The sequence below is a fragment of the Mus caroli genome, unplaced genomic scaffold (genome assembly GCF_978045245.1).
Source record: "Mus caroli unplaced genomic scaffold, Mus_caroli_1 scaffold_13, whole genome shotgun sequence".
Taxonomy (NCBI): domain Eukaryota; kingdom Metazoa; phylum Chordata; class Mammalia; order Rodentia; family Muridae; genus Mus; species Mus caroli.
In genome coordinates, this window is record NW_028227268.1 from 89,020,575 (window position 1) to 89,034,592 (window position 14,018).

At 45.5% G+C, this 14,018-nt stretch overlaps 1 protein-coding gene across 1 annotated transcript in view; it reads left to right on the plus strand.

Moving 5' to 3' along the window:
• Positions 1–14,018, plus strand: part of Dock2 (dedicator of cytokinesis 2) — a 444,551-nt gene that overhangs the window by 421,937 nt on the left and 8,596 nt on the right. The window contains exons 43-46 of the mRNA XM_021175778.3: positions 717–801; positions 1,509–1,595; positions 9,582–9,758; positions 11,056–11,139. Of these exons, the coding sequence (XP_021031437.1) occupies positions 717–801; positions 1,509–1,595; positions 9,582–9,758; positions 11,056–11,139 (433 nt within the window). The remainder of the gene's footprint in view (positions 1–716; positions 802–1,508; positions 1,596–9,581; positions 9,759–11,055; positions 11,140–14,018) is intronic.

The window sequence follows — 14,018 nt, forward strand, 5'->3', positions numbered from 1 at the left end:
GGAACATCCTTCTAGCCTGTGGTGTGGGTGTGGGTTAACGATGGATGTGTTCTGACAGTAATAAGGTTAAAGTAAACAGCATGCAGGCAGGCATCCACTGCTACATATCAAACTGCACAGTCAATGAGTAGGCTATGAGGTGGGGGGTTGGGGAATCTTTGGCTGTAGCACTCCCTGTAGGTTCTTCCCTCTGGGTAGACCAGTGACTGGAGTTCCCCAGGAAGACACAGCCTCTCCAGGAGCCTCCTGCCAACATCATCCCAAACAGGGGCAATGCAGAGTAGATGGCAGCCTTCCTCTCTGTCTTGGCCAGGCACCTGTGGACAGGGGCACCTTCCTAGCTAGAAGTGCTATGTGATCAGTGACAGTTGATCCTCCCTGCATATTCAGAGAAAGTGGAGGGGGGTGTCTGAGACTCCTGAAGCAATACTTGGAGGTCATTCTGGGGATGCTTAGCTTGGTGCTTACCTATTCTAAACCCTTCAGCGAACTGCAGAAAATGATGACACAGGCCACTGTTGGTGCATTAATGCCAGAATTGCAAATGCCCAGGGTGGCTTCTAAATCACCCTGCAACCCTGTGCAAATCACTTTTCATGAAGCCCCAACTCAGACCTTGAAATGCCACTGCCAGGGCCCTGCCAGACTTGATGTTTAAGGTTTCAGTGGATGGGTGGCATGGCTTCCAGAAACTTCCACTCCTTTCTGTCTTTCAGCTTTTACAAGTCTAATTATGTGCAAAAGTTCCACTACTCCAGGCCTGTGCGCAGGGGCAAGGTAGACCCAGAGAACGAGTTTGCTGTGAGTATAACCCCTCCTCAGCCATCTTCAGCAACCAGAACACACCTCTGTCAACCACAGGTGGGGGCAGCTTGATCCAGAGCCAGGGAATGAATACAACATGGACATCCCAGATAGGGTGACAGTCTACTGGGTCTTCTCATTTTTAAGGTTTGTAAGATGTAAGAGGGCTGCCTCTCAGATGACCTTGGCAGCCAAGGACATTTGCGCATTTCCAGGAGGCTGAATGTGGTTGAAGCAGCCCTCCAGCACATGCATTGTAGAGCCTCAGCACTTACTGAGTAATGCTGTCATTGTCCCACATGCTAGCAGCCTGCACACATATTTCCTAGCTTGAACTCGTCATCTCTCCTCAAGGTCAAGACTGTAATGAGGACTTCAAGTTCCCCTCAGCTCTCAGCCCATGATTCTTATCTTTTTAAGGGTTACCATCCCTTGGGGAATCTAATGAACACCATGGACTCTTCCCCTAGAGCACACAAACAGATACATTCAAAATGGACTAAGAGTTCAGACTGTCTGTGAAGTCAGGTAGAACTGACTCGGCCTAAGTCCAGGAAGAAATTAAACTAACTGTTAAGAATTCCCCAGGGGAAGGTGTCACTGTGTATCTGGAAACTGCAATATTTCTTTTCCTCGGAGTGCATGGGAGGCCACCAGGGCCAGAAGTAGCAGATTTCATAAGCTCCTTGCTCTTCTTCCATCAGTCCATGTGGATCGAGAGGACTTCCTTCCTGACGGCCTACAAGCTGCCTGGCATCCTGCGCTGGTTTGAGGTAGTTCACATGTCTCAGGTGAGTTTCAAGGAGTCATCACAGTTCCTCTCCTCCTCTGATGGACAGAGCACAGTGAATCTCAAGAGGCCTCTTTGATGTTATAAAAGAGACAGTTTATGTTTAAGGTCCTGTAGGAATCCCAGAGTAGGCAGTGACCAGGGCATCTGCTGCCAGGGTGTATTTTTTAAATTGTTAGGTAACTTTTTAATACCTAGTAATAAAATTTTCTCTAGATACCTGTAATGAAATCAGTAGATGAAGAACATCTTTGTAACGGGGACTTAGGGGAGGGGGAGGGAATGAGGCAGGCTCTGGAAGTCAACCACCCAGTTATCCCCTCAAAGTTCTCCCATCCTGACCAAGAGACCACAGTATAGAAAGAACCATTTTCTATTTGGATACACTGAGGCTGAAAGAGGAAATATTGGAAAGCTGGAGACAGCTGGAATCCAGAAGTCCAATCCCCCTTGTATAGATAGCAGATTTATATTTTGTTCTATCTATCTATCTATCTATCTATCTATCTATCTATCTATCTATCTATCTATCTATCTATCTATTTATCTATCTATCGATGTATGTATGTATGTATGTATGTATGTATCTATCTATCTATCTATCTATCTGTAATGTGTGTGTATGTGTAGTATGTATGTTGTGTGTGTATGTGTAGTATGTATGTTGTGTGTGTATGTATGTGTAGTATGTATGTTGTGTGTGTATGTATGTTTATGTATGTGGTGTGGGAAGTGTATATGTGTGTGTGGTATGTATATATGTGTGTATGTGTGTGATGTGTGGTATGTAGTATGTGTGTATGTGTGCACTCATGCACACTATGATGTGTGTATATGTGTGGATGCCAGAGGACAGCTTCCATCTCTCCATTATATGTATTCCCAGGATTGAACTCAGGTCACCAGGCTTGGTGGGGAGGATGTTTCTTTGCTCTCTGAACCATCCCAGGAGTGCCATAACGGAGGTTTTACTTTTCAGCATGCCTTAGAGTCTCCGTGTCCTCTGTTCACTAAGGACCATGCAGTTCCTACACTCCACAGGCCAGGCCAGTACAGTTGTGAGAACCTTTGCAGGTGGGAATACATTTGAGATGAGATAAGACTTTATGCATTCGAAATCCATTTCATGGGTGCCTAACACATGTCAGATGCCTGGCCTACAGATTCCATGGTGCAGCCTCCATTCTAGTGGGGGAGCAAGTCAAAGAAAACACAGTATGTCAGATGGTGGTAGTCATGAAGGAGGGGTAAAATGGGAAGGGTAGCTATTTTAAATAGTAGCATCAGAGGAAGATTCCCTGTCAAAACGGTTTTGAACAAAGGTCCAAGAGCAGAGATGAATAGTCCACAGATTTTGAAGAAATGGGCTTTTCTTCTTTCTTTTCCTTTCTCTCTTTTTTTTGTATTTGTTTTTGTTTTATTGGGAGTTTCATGTTTGGTTTTATCTTAGGACAGGGTATCTCTGTATAACAGTCCTGAAACTTGCTTTGTAGGCCAGACTGGTCTCAAACTCCCCAAAATCCACTTGCCTCTGCCTCCCAAGCACTGGGATTAAAGGTGTGTGTCATTGTACTGGGTTGTAGAATGGGCTTTTCAATAGAGCAAGCAGCTGGCACAAAGTCCCTAAGGTCAGACCATGTCCAAATTAGAACATCAAGAGGATGCACAATAGCAATTAGATCCCAGGTCATGTAGGACCTTAGAGAAACTCTGGCTTCTCTGTATGTAACACAGAGCCCTGTGCAGAGTAGGGTCTGGCTGATATGTTCAAGCTACTGTTTAGTCAGTGTCTGGCTTTCAATAGCCTCTGTAGTGAGCCCATAGGCCAATAGGCTTGGAGCCTCTATTCCATAGGCATGGCCTGGGTCTTGGAAACAATAATGATGAACACTAATGATGTCAGCAAGAAACATTTATTGAACATGTGCTAACTTGTCGACCACCATGATCTCATTACACTCTCAGAAACTCCAGGAGTAGATATTTTTCCCACTTGCAGATGGGGACACTGAGGCAGAGTGAGTTCATAAGTTGTCAAGGTTAGTGAAGAGGTCAAGTTTGGCTTCAACTTCTCATAGTATCCTCCTGGTCTGGACAGCTCTCCTCAGAGTGTCCCATCCATTCTAGTGACCCAGTGTCCTTGAGAGGAAGCAAATGATGTCTTCTTAGTTCGCCAGACATGTTAACATGTGGTAGTTTCAACAAAGGTCCCCCCAGCCCCACCGCTGTGCCACATGCTTTTACAGCCTTATCCTATGTAATCTCACAAAGTCCTGTGAGGTGGATACAGCTGGGACATTATATGCACAGGACCTACATCCATATATCAACTGACTGCAAATTGAAAATATTTTGGGAAAATTGCATCTGGATAGAATATCTAAGGATATATGTTCTTGTTATTTCCTGGATAATATGATAAAAATCACCATTTACATAGCATTTGTCCTATATTCATTTGTAAGGACTCTAGATGGGATTTAAGGTCTCCTGGAAAATGTATGTGAATGATTTGAAAGTATTGTGCCGCACTGTAAAGGGACTTGAACACTGAGTTTTGGTGTGGATTCTAAAGCCAAATTTCCATGGACAAGGAAGGGTGACTGGACCATGACCAACCCTTGAGGGAAGGGGGCTTTCCAGCAGCCATAGCTTCTACCCATTATCCCTGACTGAGCCCATCCCTGGGTTGGCTCTACAAGGCCCCTCTTCTCCAGCTGTGCCTGCCAGACTGTAGTAAATCTGAGGGCGCCCCTCCTGTGTGCCTGAGTCCCATTATTGTCACTTTTCAAAATTCTTAGTGCTTCCTAATAGATTACAAAATTTTCTGAGTGCTTATTTTCAGCATTTACTAACCAAATACTAAATATAATGTTGGGCTGTAGATTCCACTGCAATATAAACTCCAGGAAGGCAGTGCCTTGTCTGTTACTCTTTCCGTGCCATATGTCAAGTGCCAAGAATAGCCTCAGGCCCATAATTCCTGCTCAAGAATATTTAAGTAAATCAAATAAGTAATTGTTCCACTGACACTCATCATGCCTAAACAGTTACCTTACATTTCCACTTCATAGTTCTGAAATTAGGCAAAAGCAGACATCATTCTATACTGACTTTCTTCATCCTGTTAGTTTCTGTGATAGTTAATTTTGACTGTGAATTTGAGTTGCCTAGGAGATTGGTTAAGGCAAATGACACTATTTTGAGAGAATTAGCCAAGGCTGGGAGAACCACCATCCCACAGTTTGGGGACCTAGATAGAATAAATGGGGAGAGGTTGGATGACCCAGCCCAGTGCCAGCCTTCCATCTCTCTGCTTCTTGTCTGTTGTCTTTGTAGGGTGTTCCCTCATGCCTTCACTTCTGTGATGCTCTGAGCCCTCTGAAACTGTGAGCCAAAACAAATTATTCCCTTTGCTTGTTTCATGTGTGTCTGTGTGTATGTGTGCATGTGTGTGTGTGTGCTCATGTCTGCAGGTATGCGCATGTGTGTGTGTGTCCATGTTGTCACAGGAATGCAAATAAAACTAACACATCTTCTGGTAAAAGGGTATCAGGAAAACATCCTCAGATTGATTGGAATAGATTTGTTCTTTCTGGCCTTTGTTATTGATTTTCAGAATGTTTCAAACACAACGGCTTTCTTTTTTTTTTCTAATTTAATTTTTTTAAAGTATGTGAGTACACTATTGCTGTCTTCAGACACACCAGAAGAGGTCAGTGGATCCCATTACAGATGGTTGTGAGCCACCATGTGGTTGCTGGGAATTGAACTCAGGACCTCTGGATGAATAGTCAGTGCTCTTAACTGCTGAGCCATCTCCCCAGCCTGATACACAGAGGTTTAATGCCTGGCTTTGTGACTACATTTCTAAGCATTTGTTTTCATTAAATGAACTTGTCTCTTATTGTCTGTTCTTTCTCTTGCATAGTACCATGTCCCTGTCTGTCTTAGTTAGAGTTTTACTGCTGTGAACAGACTCCATGACCAAAGTAACTTTCATAAAGGACATTTAATTGGGGCTAGCTTACAGGTTCAGAGGTTCAGTCCATTATCATCAAGGCAGGGAACATGGAAGCACGTAGGCAGTCATGGTACAGGAGGAGCTGAGAGTTCTAAATCTTCATCTAAAGGTTCCTAGCAGAATCATCTAGGATGAGGTTCTTAGAGCCCACACCCACAATGGCACACCTACTCTGACAGGGCCATACCTTCTAACAGTGCCACTTCTTGGGTCAAGCATATAGAAACTATCATGCCATCACTGTGTGTCTAGAGGAGTATTTTAGGTTGGAGTTTCAGAAAAAGGCTTGCCTATTTGTTAGGGACTCTCCCTTGTCCTCAGCCCTAATGTAGGAAGGAGAATGAACATTCGGCTAGGCCCTGGGACGACAGTGTGCTATTGAAGGATCATTATGCATATCTTCATCTCAGTTTACAAATTAGGAACTACAAAGTGTGGAATCTCAGAGCTGCAACAGATGCCAAAAATCATTGGATCCCAGAGCTATAAACTCAAATCTCTCCCAAGCCCCGTAAGATAAAGTAAATAAAATGTCACATTAGGCTATTAGTGACTGGCAGACGCTGAAGCAAATGCAAGCAGCCAGCTCTCCCCCTACTGAGTTGACATTGGGGGAGTCCTACTCAGTGCTTGCTGAGTGACAGATCCCTGCAGGCCAGCATGGCCTGGTAATCTTCAGATTCTTTCTTGATCCCTGTCCAGTGTACTATTTTGTATGAGAAGCTGAGGCCATTGGTAAGATTGAACTGTCAAATTGATGTTAGTTACTGATGACTGCCCCATGCAGCTCACAGGACTCCTGAGTTGACCCAAGCAGATGACATAAATGGGAGGTGCTAGAGCAACTGGAAAGGACACTGGCTTGCCAGAAACGGAAGTCACTACCCCTTCCCACTCACCTTCATGCTGGTTCCCATGGCATTTTTGCCTTAGGAATTAACTGTTTCTTCACAGCGAGTTGGACCTAAGTTATTTTGCCTGCCCATAGAAACTGAAGGTCAGCTCAGCAAAGATGCCAGAGATCTGATGGGACTAATGAAGTCCCAAGAGCCAGTTAATGGCAGGCTTAGCGACATAGTCTGATGTACTTGTGATGGACGTTAACCTTTGCAACCAAGAACAGCTTAGTTTCCCTCTCCAACTCCGATACCTACTGTCCTTGGACATGTGAATTGAAGGAAGCAGAGAGAACGGACCAGAAGGAGGGCAAGGCTAAAAGCTCTCAAATCCCACTCCCAGTGACATACTTTCCTCAGAGAGTCTGAACCACTTTCCAAAAGAGTGCCACCAACTGGGACCAACTAATCCAAAGCCTGAGCTTATGGGGGGGTCATTTTACTCAAACTACCACAGAGCATTGCTTCACATGTCCTTGAGCACATGCACGGACTGGCATCTGAGATGACTTTAAATGGAGCCATCTCTGTTGCCTGGCTTTTGATGAATGTTTGTGATGGCTTTGATTTTAATTTCTGCTATCAGCAGCTGACACCCATGCCTTCCTCCAAGTGCAGCACCCAAGTTCCACTCACAGCTATGTTCCTTCCCTTCTCAAATGCCCATCTGTGGAGAGCCAAAGCTCTTCCTCATTCAGTCTTTGTTCCTGGCAGCTATAATGAGAAGTCAGGTTTTCAGATGCAGAAATAGTCTCAGAAGTGCACAGGCAAGCCAGCCAGTAAGCTTTACCATTTCTCTCAGGACTTAACTTCAAAGGTGCTGTCTTCCAGACATGTCCAGTCTGTTGTCAGCATTCAAGTGAAGTGCTACACAATTCAGCTGAGGGGTAGGTTTTCCTTAGAATTCATTCTGCACCTCAGCCTTGTAAAGCTCTCCAGAGTTGGCTTGCATGCAGGACACAAACTTGAACATGGGTCTCAATGTTATGCAATAGGTCAGGCAGTGTTCTATTCCAATTCATACTCTAAGTGTTTGTGTATGTGAGTCAATGTGCCTGTATGTATGCAGGTGTGGGCATTATAATTTGAGTAATGAATTCAAATTCAACATAATTTGAATCAGATGGATATAGATATTCCCCAAAAGTCTGAATGTGAAATATTTGTCCCCCAAATAATGCTGTTAGTAGGTACTATGAACTTTTAACTGCCTTTACCTGAGGTCCAACCCAAGGAACTGCCTGATCTCAAACTCTGTCCTCTAGAATCATGAGCAAAATAAACCTTTCTTTCTCATAAGAAAATTGGCACCTGTATTTAGTTATAGTAGCATGACACTGACTAATGCTATGGGTGACAGAAAGATAATGGTAGTGACAGGAAATCTGCTCCCAGACCTTCTCACTGCATAGGCTTCCATCTCTGTGTTAGTTACTTTTCTATTGCTGTGAAAAGACACCATGACCAAAGCAACTTATAAGGAAAGTATTTATTGGGGTTCATGGTTTCAGAAGGTTAGGCCCTTGTGACCACTATAGTGGGAACATAGAAGCAAGCAGGCATGGTGTAGCTAAGAGTTTACATCCTGACCCTCAAGTTGGAGGCAGAGAGAAAGATCTGGCTAGGAATGATGTGGACTTCTGAAAGCATGACTCCTCCAAGGCCACACCCCCTAATCCTTCCCAAACAGTTCCACCAACTGAGGACTGAGTATTCAAATGTAGGAGCCTCTGGGGGCCATTCTCATTCAGACCACCATAATCACTGAAAGCAACACTCAGAGAAACGGTTGGGGAAGCTGTATTAGATCAATACTTATAGAAATAACTTCAGAGTGTGGCTACAGAGTCTGACTGCTCCTCTCATACATGTGGCAGGTACAAGTAGTGGGGGCATTTCTCAAGAGCTGTGCAGTGTCAGATATTGTATTGTCTCAATTAATCTTCACAACATAGCCAATGAGGCAGGTACAACATCACCATCATGATAGACATGATAAATTTAGCTCCCTTCCTCCATGCAAGTTTCTCTGATTTCTTGTCTCTTCCCTCCCATCCTTTCCCACTGGTGATCTTCCCATTTCAGAATAACTGCTACTTTCTATCCTAACATTCATACACATTAATGACAACCCTTCCCAGTAGGTTTCTGAGGTAGGCTTTTTTACTCTAGTCTTACCAGCAAGTCAACTGGGGCTCACAAGGGTGAGGACACTTGGCCCTGTATCACATGGGTAGATAACCACAGAGCTGAGACTTAGCACACTGTTCATTGTACCAGGTTGTGGTCAGTAAACTGGGGTCTATGGTCTGCCTTCCTGCCTGCTTCTGCTTTTGTGAAGACTGTTTGGAACAACCACACTTTCCTGTCAAGTTTTCTTGGCTGCTGTTTCTGCCTGACAGTAACAGAGTGGGGTTGGTGCAGCTGAGCCCATCTGGCCTGCCAATCTAAAATATTTACTCTCTGGCCCCATTGCAGAGATGTTTGCTGGTCTCTAGTTTAGTTTTGACTCTGGACCATAAGCTTCTGCAAACTTCGATGTTTGTCTGTTGTCATTAATGCCACTGTTTATCTTGATTTCTAAGATGTATGGAGGAAGAGTTCTCTGCCATTTCATCTTCCCTTGAACTTGTGGTCTCAGGGCCTGTTGTGTGCCGAGCTGGGTGCTCCTAGAGCAAGCTCTCTTGATTTCTCTTGCCAGTAGCATGCACAATAGCTTCCAACCAGTATGTGATGAGTTGGTTTGATGTGTGTTTTACCCCGTTAACTGGGAGAGAAACCTACCTGGGCATATTCACCCTCTGAAGTTCTAGCAGAGCTGGCCACTTCCTGCCTGTATTTCCCCAGAGAAATCCTTTTCCTCTAAGTAGAAAGCCAGCCAGCCAGCCTGTCCTTGGCCAGCAGACAGCCCCCAGAGCTGACTCATTACCCTCAGATCCTGCTGCAGCCTGGAGAGCAGGGGCTACCTTTGAGTTCCTACCCTAGTGAAATCAATACCAATGATTCTGATTCAGTCGGTCTCTCAGGCCACCTGCTAAGGCTCTCCTGCCAATCTTGTTTTCAACAGACCACAATTAGTCCTCTGGAGAATGCCATCGAGACTATGTCCACAACCAATGAGAAGATCCTGATGATGATAAACCAGTACCAGAGTGATGAAAGCCTCCCCATCAACCCTCTCTCCATGCTCCTCAATGGGATCGTGGACCCTGCTGTCATGGGAGGCTTCGCCAAGTATGAGAAGGTGAGGGACCTTGGAGCTTATTCCCCATGCCCATCCTTGCTTGATCCCAGATGGACAATTAGCTTGATTGGACATCAGGTTTCAACCTGAGTTCCAGTTCCCTTCCCACCCTGACTCCACACTTGGATGAAGAAGAAGCAATTTGCCAAGGGTCTCCATTCCTCTGGCACCTCCAGGAATCTCTGTCAAGAAATAGCTCAGAGATGACTACAAACCACAAGCCATGACATCTGGTAAACCCATCTCTTCTACAGAGGTTTTGAAATAACAGCGACACAGATTCAGAGAAAGAACAAAAAACTCAGAATCTAAACATGTGAAAATCTGGGAGCCCAACTCCCTAGGCCTAGGCACAATCTAGATATGAAAGTCACAGGGTCCCTTTAGGAAGCCCAAGATTATATTTGGGCCCAAGATTATATATTTGACCCTCCTGGTGTAGGTGGTCAAAGGGAAATAACACCAGCTATATGAGTCATAGTAGGAGCCCCTATTGTAATGGCAGTATGCCAATAAGGACTAGCATGACTTAGAATAAAAAGTCCTGAGCTAACTTCCAACTCCCAGAGCCTGAATGAGGAATGAACAACTCTTTCTACAGAACCTCACTGTGCATTCATTCTCTGTGCTTTGTCATTTGGTGCAAAGGCAAGAACAGCCCAGTGTGCACCAGTTCAGAGTTAGTGATAGCCATCGCCCATCCTTGTGGCTACCCAAACACATCTGTGGTCACCCTTGGCGTAGCCTTCAGAGTAGTCATATGATACAGATGGGGGACTGTGAAGAGAGGGGAAGGGAGAAGTGGAGGAGCCCAGAGGGAGACTGGGAGGCAGGCTTGAACAAGCACCAGGAGAAGTTCCTCCCTCAGCTCTCTTCCTCCAGCGGTGATCCCCTGCACCTGAGGATCCTTCCCAAGCTCCGTAACACAGGTATCCCTGTTCTAAACCTCCATCTGACTCAAGCCCCCTGAATTCTGGTTCAGTAAAACCCAGCCAGGACTAGAGAATGTATGTCAAGTTCCCAGTTCAGAACAGTTTCCACGGGAGCTGCTGCCGGTCTTGGCACCCCATGGTAGCAGAACTTCCTTGGAGTCTGCAGGCTCTTTCCAGTGGGTGCTGATATCTCTGCAGCCTCCAGTAAAAAACTGTAGCAACATCAGCTACAGCAAGGTTCACCCCAATGCCTGAGTCCTCGAAGCTTCTCTCACATCAAGTTTTCTCTCAATGCCAGAGACCATGTGTCCCACCTGATAAACAAAATATCCTAAGTCCCCACCTGCCTCCCACCCCCATCCCAGGCCTTCTTCACTGAAGAGTATAGCAGGGAGCACCCAGAGGACCAGGACAAACTGAGCCATCTCAAGGACCTGATTGCATGGCAGGTAAGGCCTCACTGGGCATGGGAACATCCATCCAGGCCCTCTCCCTTCCCTCTGCTCACCTGGCCTGAGCTGACTCCATATGACCTTCTGCTCCTCACCTCCATCCTCTTCTGATGCTGGGTGACACCTGAGCTGGCTCATGGGGACACATATTCAGGGCACCTTACCCCTGAGTGATGCCTAGTGCTGGCAGCAATAGATGCAGTGTTAAAGGTGGTTGAGATTGCTTTCTTTGATGTTAAATTCAGGCAGTAGCTTTTCACAGTGGGGATTCAAATGAAAAACACCCCCCCACACACACACACAGCCACCACCAGCTTGCACCAATCAGACAATAGAAGGCTTGCCCCCTCTGCCACCACCCCCTTCTATGTGAGGCTGACCCAGTTTGTTGCAGATAGTGTGCAGATGGATATCAGGTTCTGCAGATAATTGAGGTCTTTGTTGGGCTGGCTCACGGTCAAAGGGTCCACATCTGCCTAGCTCGGCCAGATTCCAGCCTGAGGAGCTGTTATTTATCTGCCTCTGTATCCCATCTTGCTGTCTTCTTCTTGCCCACCTTTCTTCCCCACCTCCTTCTGTGTATCTGTCTGCCGCTCTTAGAAGCTCTTTGCTTCTCTCCTCTCTGTCATTTGCCTCTCTCTGCCTCCTACACCCTCATTTCTTCCTCCCCTCTCTCTGCCTTTTCTTTGCTCTCCCTTTCTCTTTTATTCCTCCCAACCCCTTTCCAAAGAAGAAACAATCTGCTGGATCCCTCCTTTAGGAACTTTCAAAGAACCAGATCCTTCCTGCTTTTAGCCCTTTGACAGTCTCCGCAGACATGTGCTGGGCTGGGCTCTTTGCAGATGGCACACCCTTGGACCTAGGAGGGGTAAGATGGTAAGGAGTGAGCAGAAGCCTGGGGCCAGGAGTTGCAGGCTGCCCATCCCTGCTCCCCACTCCTTGCCAGTCACCATGCAAAGAGAGGCGCAGTTTCCTTGGTAGGGAGTTTGGTTACTCCAGGGAAATCAGGGACTGAGAAGTGTTGGGTGCCGACTCTTTTCTTAAAATAAGTATTCCTAATTCAGGTCCTTCCCTGCCTCTGCCAATTTATGCAAAGTGGGACTTTAAAAACGAAACGCTGAGCGAGCACTGCAGACATGCTCTCCCTGAATGCATTAGGTGTGTCTGGAATTTTCTCTCTGCTTCCCACTCTGTGCCACCCATGAAACTTAAATATTCCTCAAGTGTCTCCATCTTTCTGGGACCATCTGTATCTTTTTAATACTCAAATAATGGCACTTCCCTTGCTGGCCAATCAGAGAAGCAAGAAGGCGGGCTGAATGGATCAGTTCCCTGGATACATCTGGGGCACCCAGGGAGGACTACCAGGTCTCACACATTGACTTTATGCTGCTGACTGGAAGCTGTGAGGATCCTATTCTCAACTGATTAGTTCCCTGTGCAGAATCCACTGCCTTCTGAGTATAGGGCTTAGCCTTGCAGAGCAGTTGTCTCAGGCTACCACTTCTAAGAACATTCTCCCCAAGTGTCGGACCTGATTAGAAGGGCTCCACTGAAAGCAGCTTGCATTAGATGCCACTGCCTCTTAGGCTGTGAGCACATTTTGGCAGCACCCCCTAGTGTCTACCTCTTCTATAGCATGGCCTATGGCTCCCAAGGCCACAGGTTACAGAGGCCATTTCATCCCAGAGGAAATTGCCCTGAACCATGCCCGTCTCCTACTCTACCCAGGATCTCTAAATATGGCACCACGGTCGTTCAGATAGTGCAGTCCTGCTGTGTAGGTACTGTGGCATTCTTGTCATTACACTCAGTAGATCAGCTTGTATGTTTCTCTTCCATCCACTCTCAAAGCCCTTGTTTAGTGAGCCCACACTGTGTCCCAGGCACTGTGCCAGGTAACACAGCAATACAGATGGGCAAACCTGACCCTGACCATTAGAGCTAAACTCTTTGTTTTGTTTTGCAAAGCTACACTCACGTTGGGATTTTTCTAAAGACTCAACAACTGTAGACTTTAAAGGGAAATGGGAACTTTTACCAAATCAGAGAAAGCTGAAGTTTCCAATATGCCATTTGTATCAGAATCTGTAGGTTTCAAGACTGGGACCTTTCTGGAGGTTCTTTGTAAAGATTTGATTGCATGGGACAATGTCTACGGTATATTATTCTCTCAAGCTTTCTGTTGTGAAACATTACATATAGGAAAGTGCACACAAAAATATGGTTCTTTGGTTTAGTACCAAGCATCTCTGGACATGACTCCATCACCACCACACATACCTAGACGTGACAGGCTATTTCTGGTGCCCCTCAGGCCACCTATGTAACCCTGTAGTCATTACCAGCCCTCAGCTAGGCTGACCACTTTCCTACTATTATAGGAATTATTTCCTAGCATTTTACAAGAGCTCCACTCCCAAGCATGCCTTCGTAGGCATCATAGTTTGCCCTGGATTCCTGCTGACCTACATATAATTGGAACCACCATGGACAGATCTCTGTGTCGGCTAGGCTAGTGACAGACAGATCCCTGTGTCAGCTAGGCTTGTGAAGTTTGCTCATTTTGTTGGACCTTGCTATCATTTTTCCATGCCGTCTAGAAGTCTATACAGATTGATCATGCAATGATACCCAGTGTATTAAGTTTTGTGCTCATTAGTTTAGTTTCAACTTAGTTGGGGCTCTTGCCTGTATATTTTTTGGGTGTGTTCAGACCTGGAAATCCTTGGTCTTAACACAAGAGAAAATGTAGCTTTAGTATCTATTGCTAAATTTCTGTCAGCAAAGGTTCATTTATCAACATCATTAAATAAAATATACACTACACCCTATTATGTATCCAGCTTCTTTTATATATCCTTAAAATTCACTAG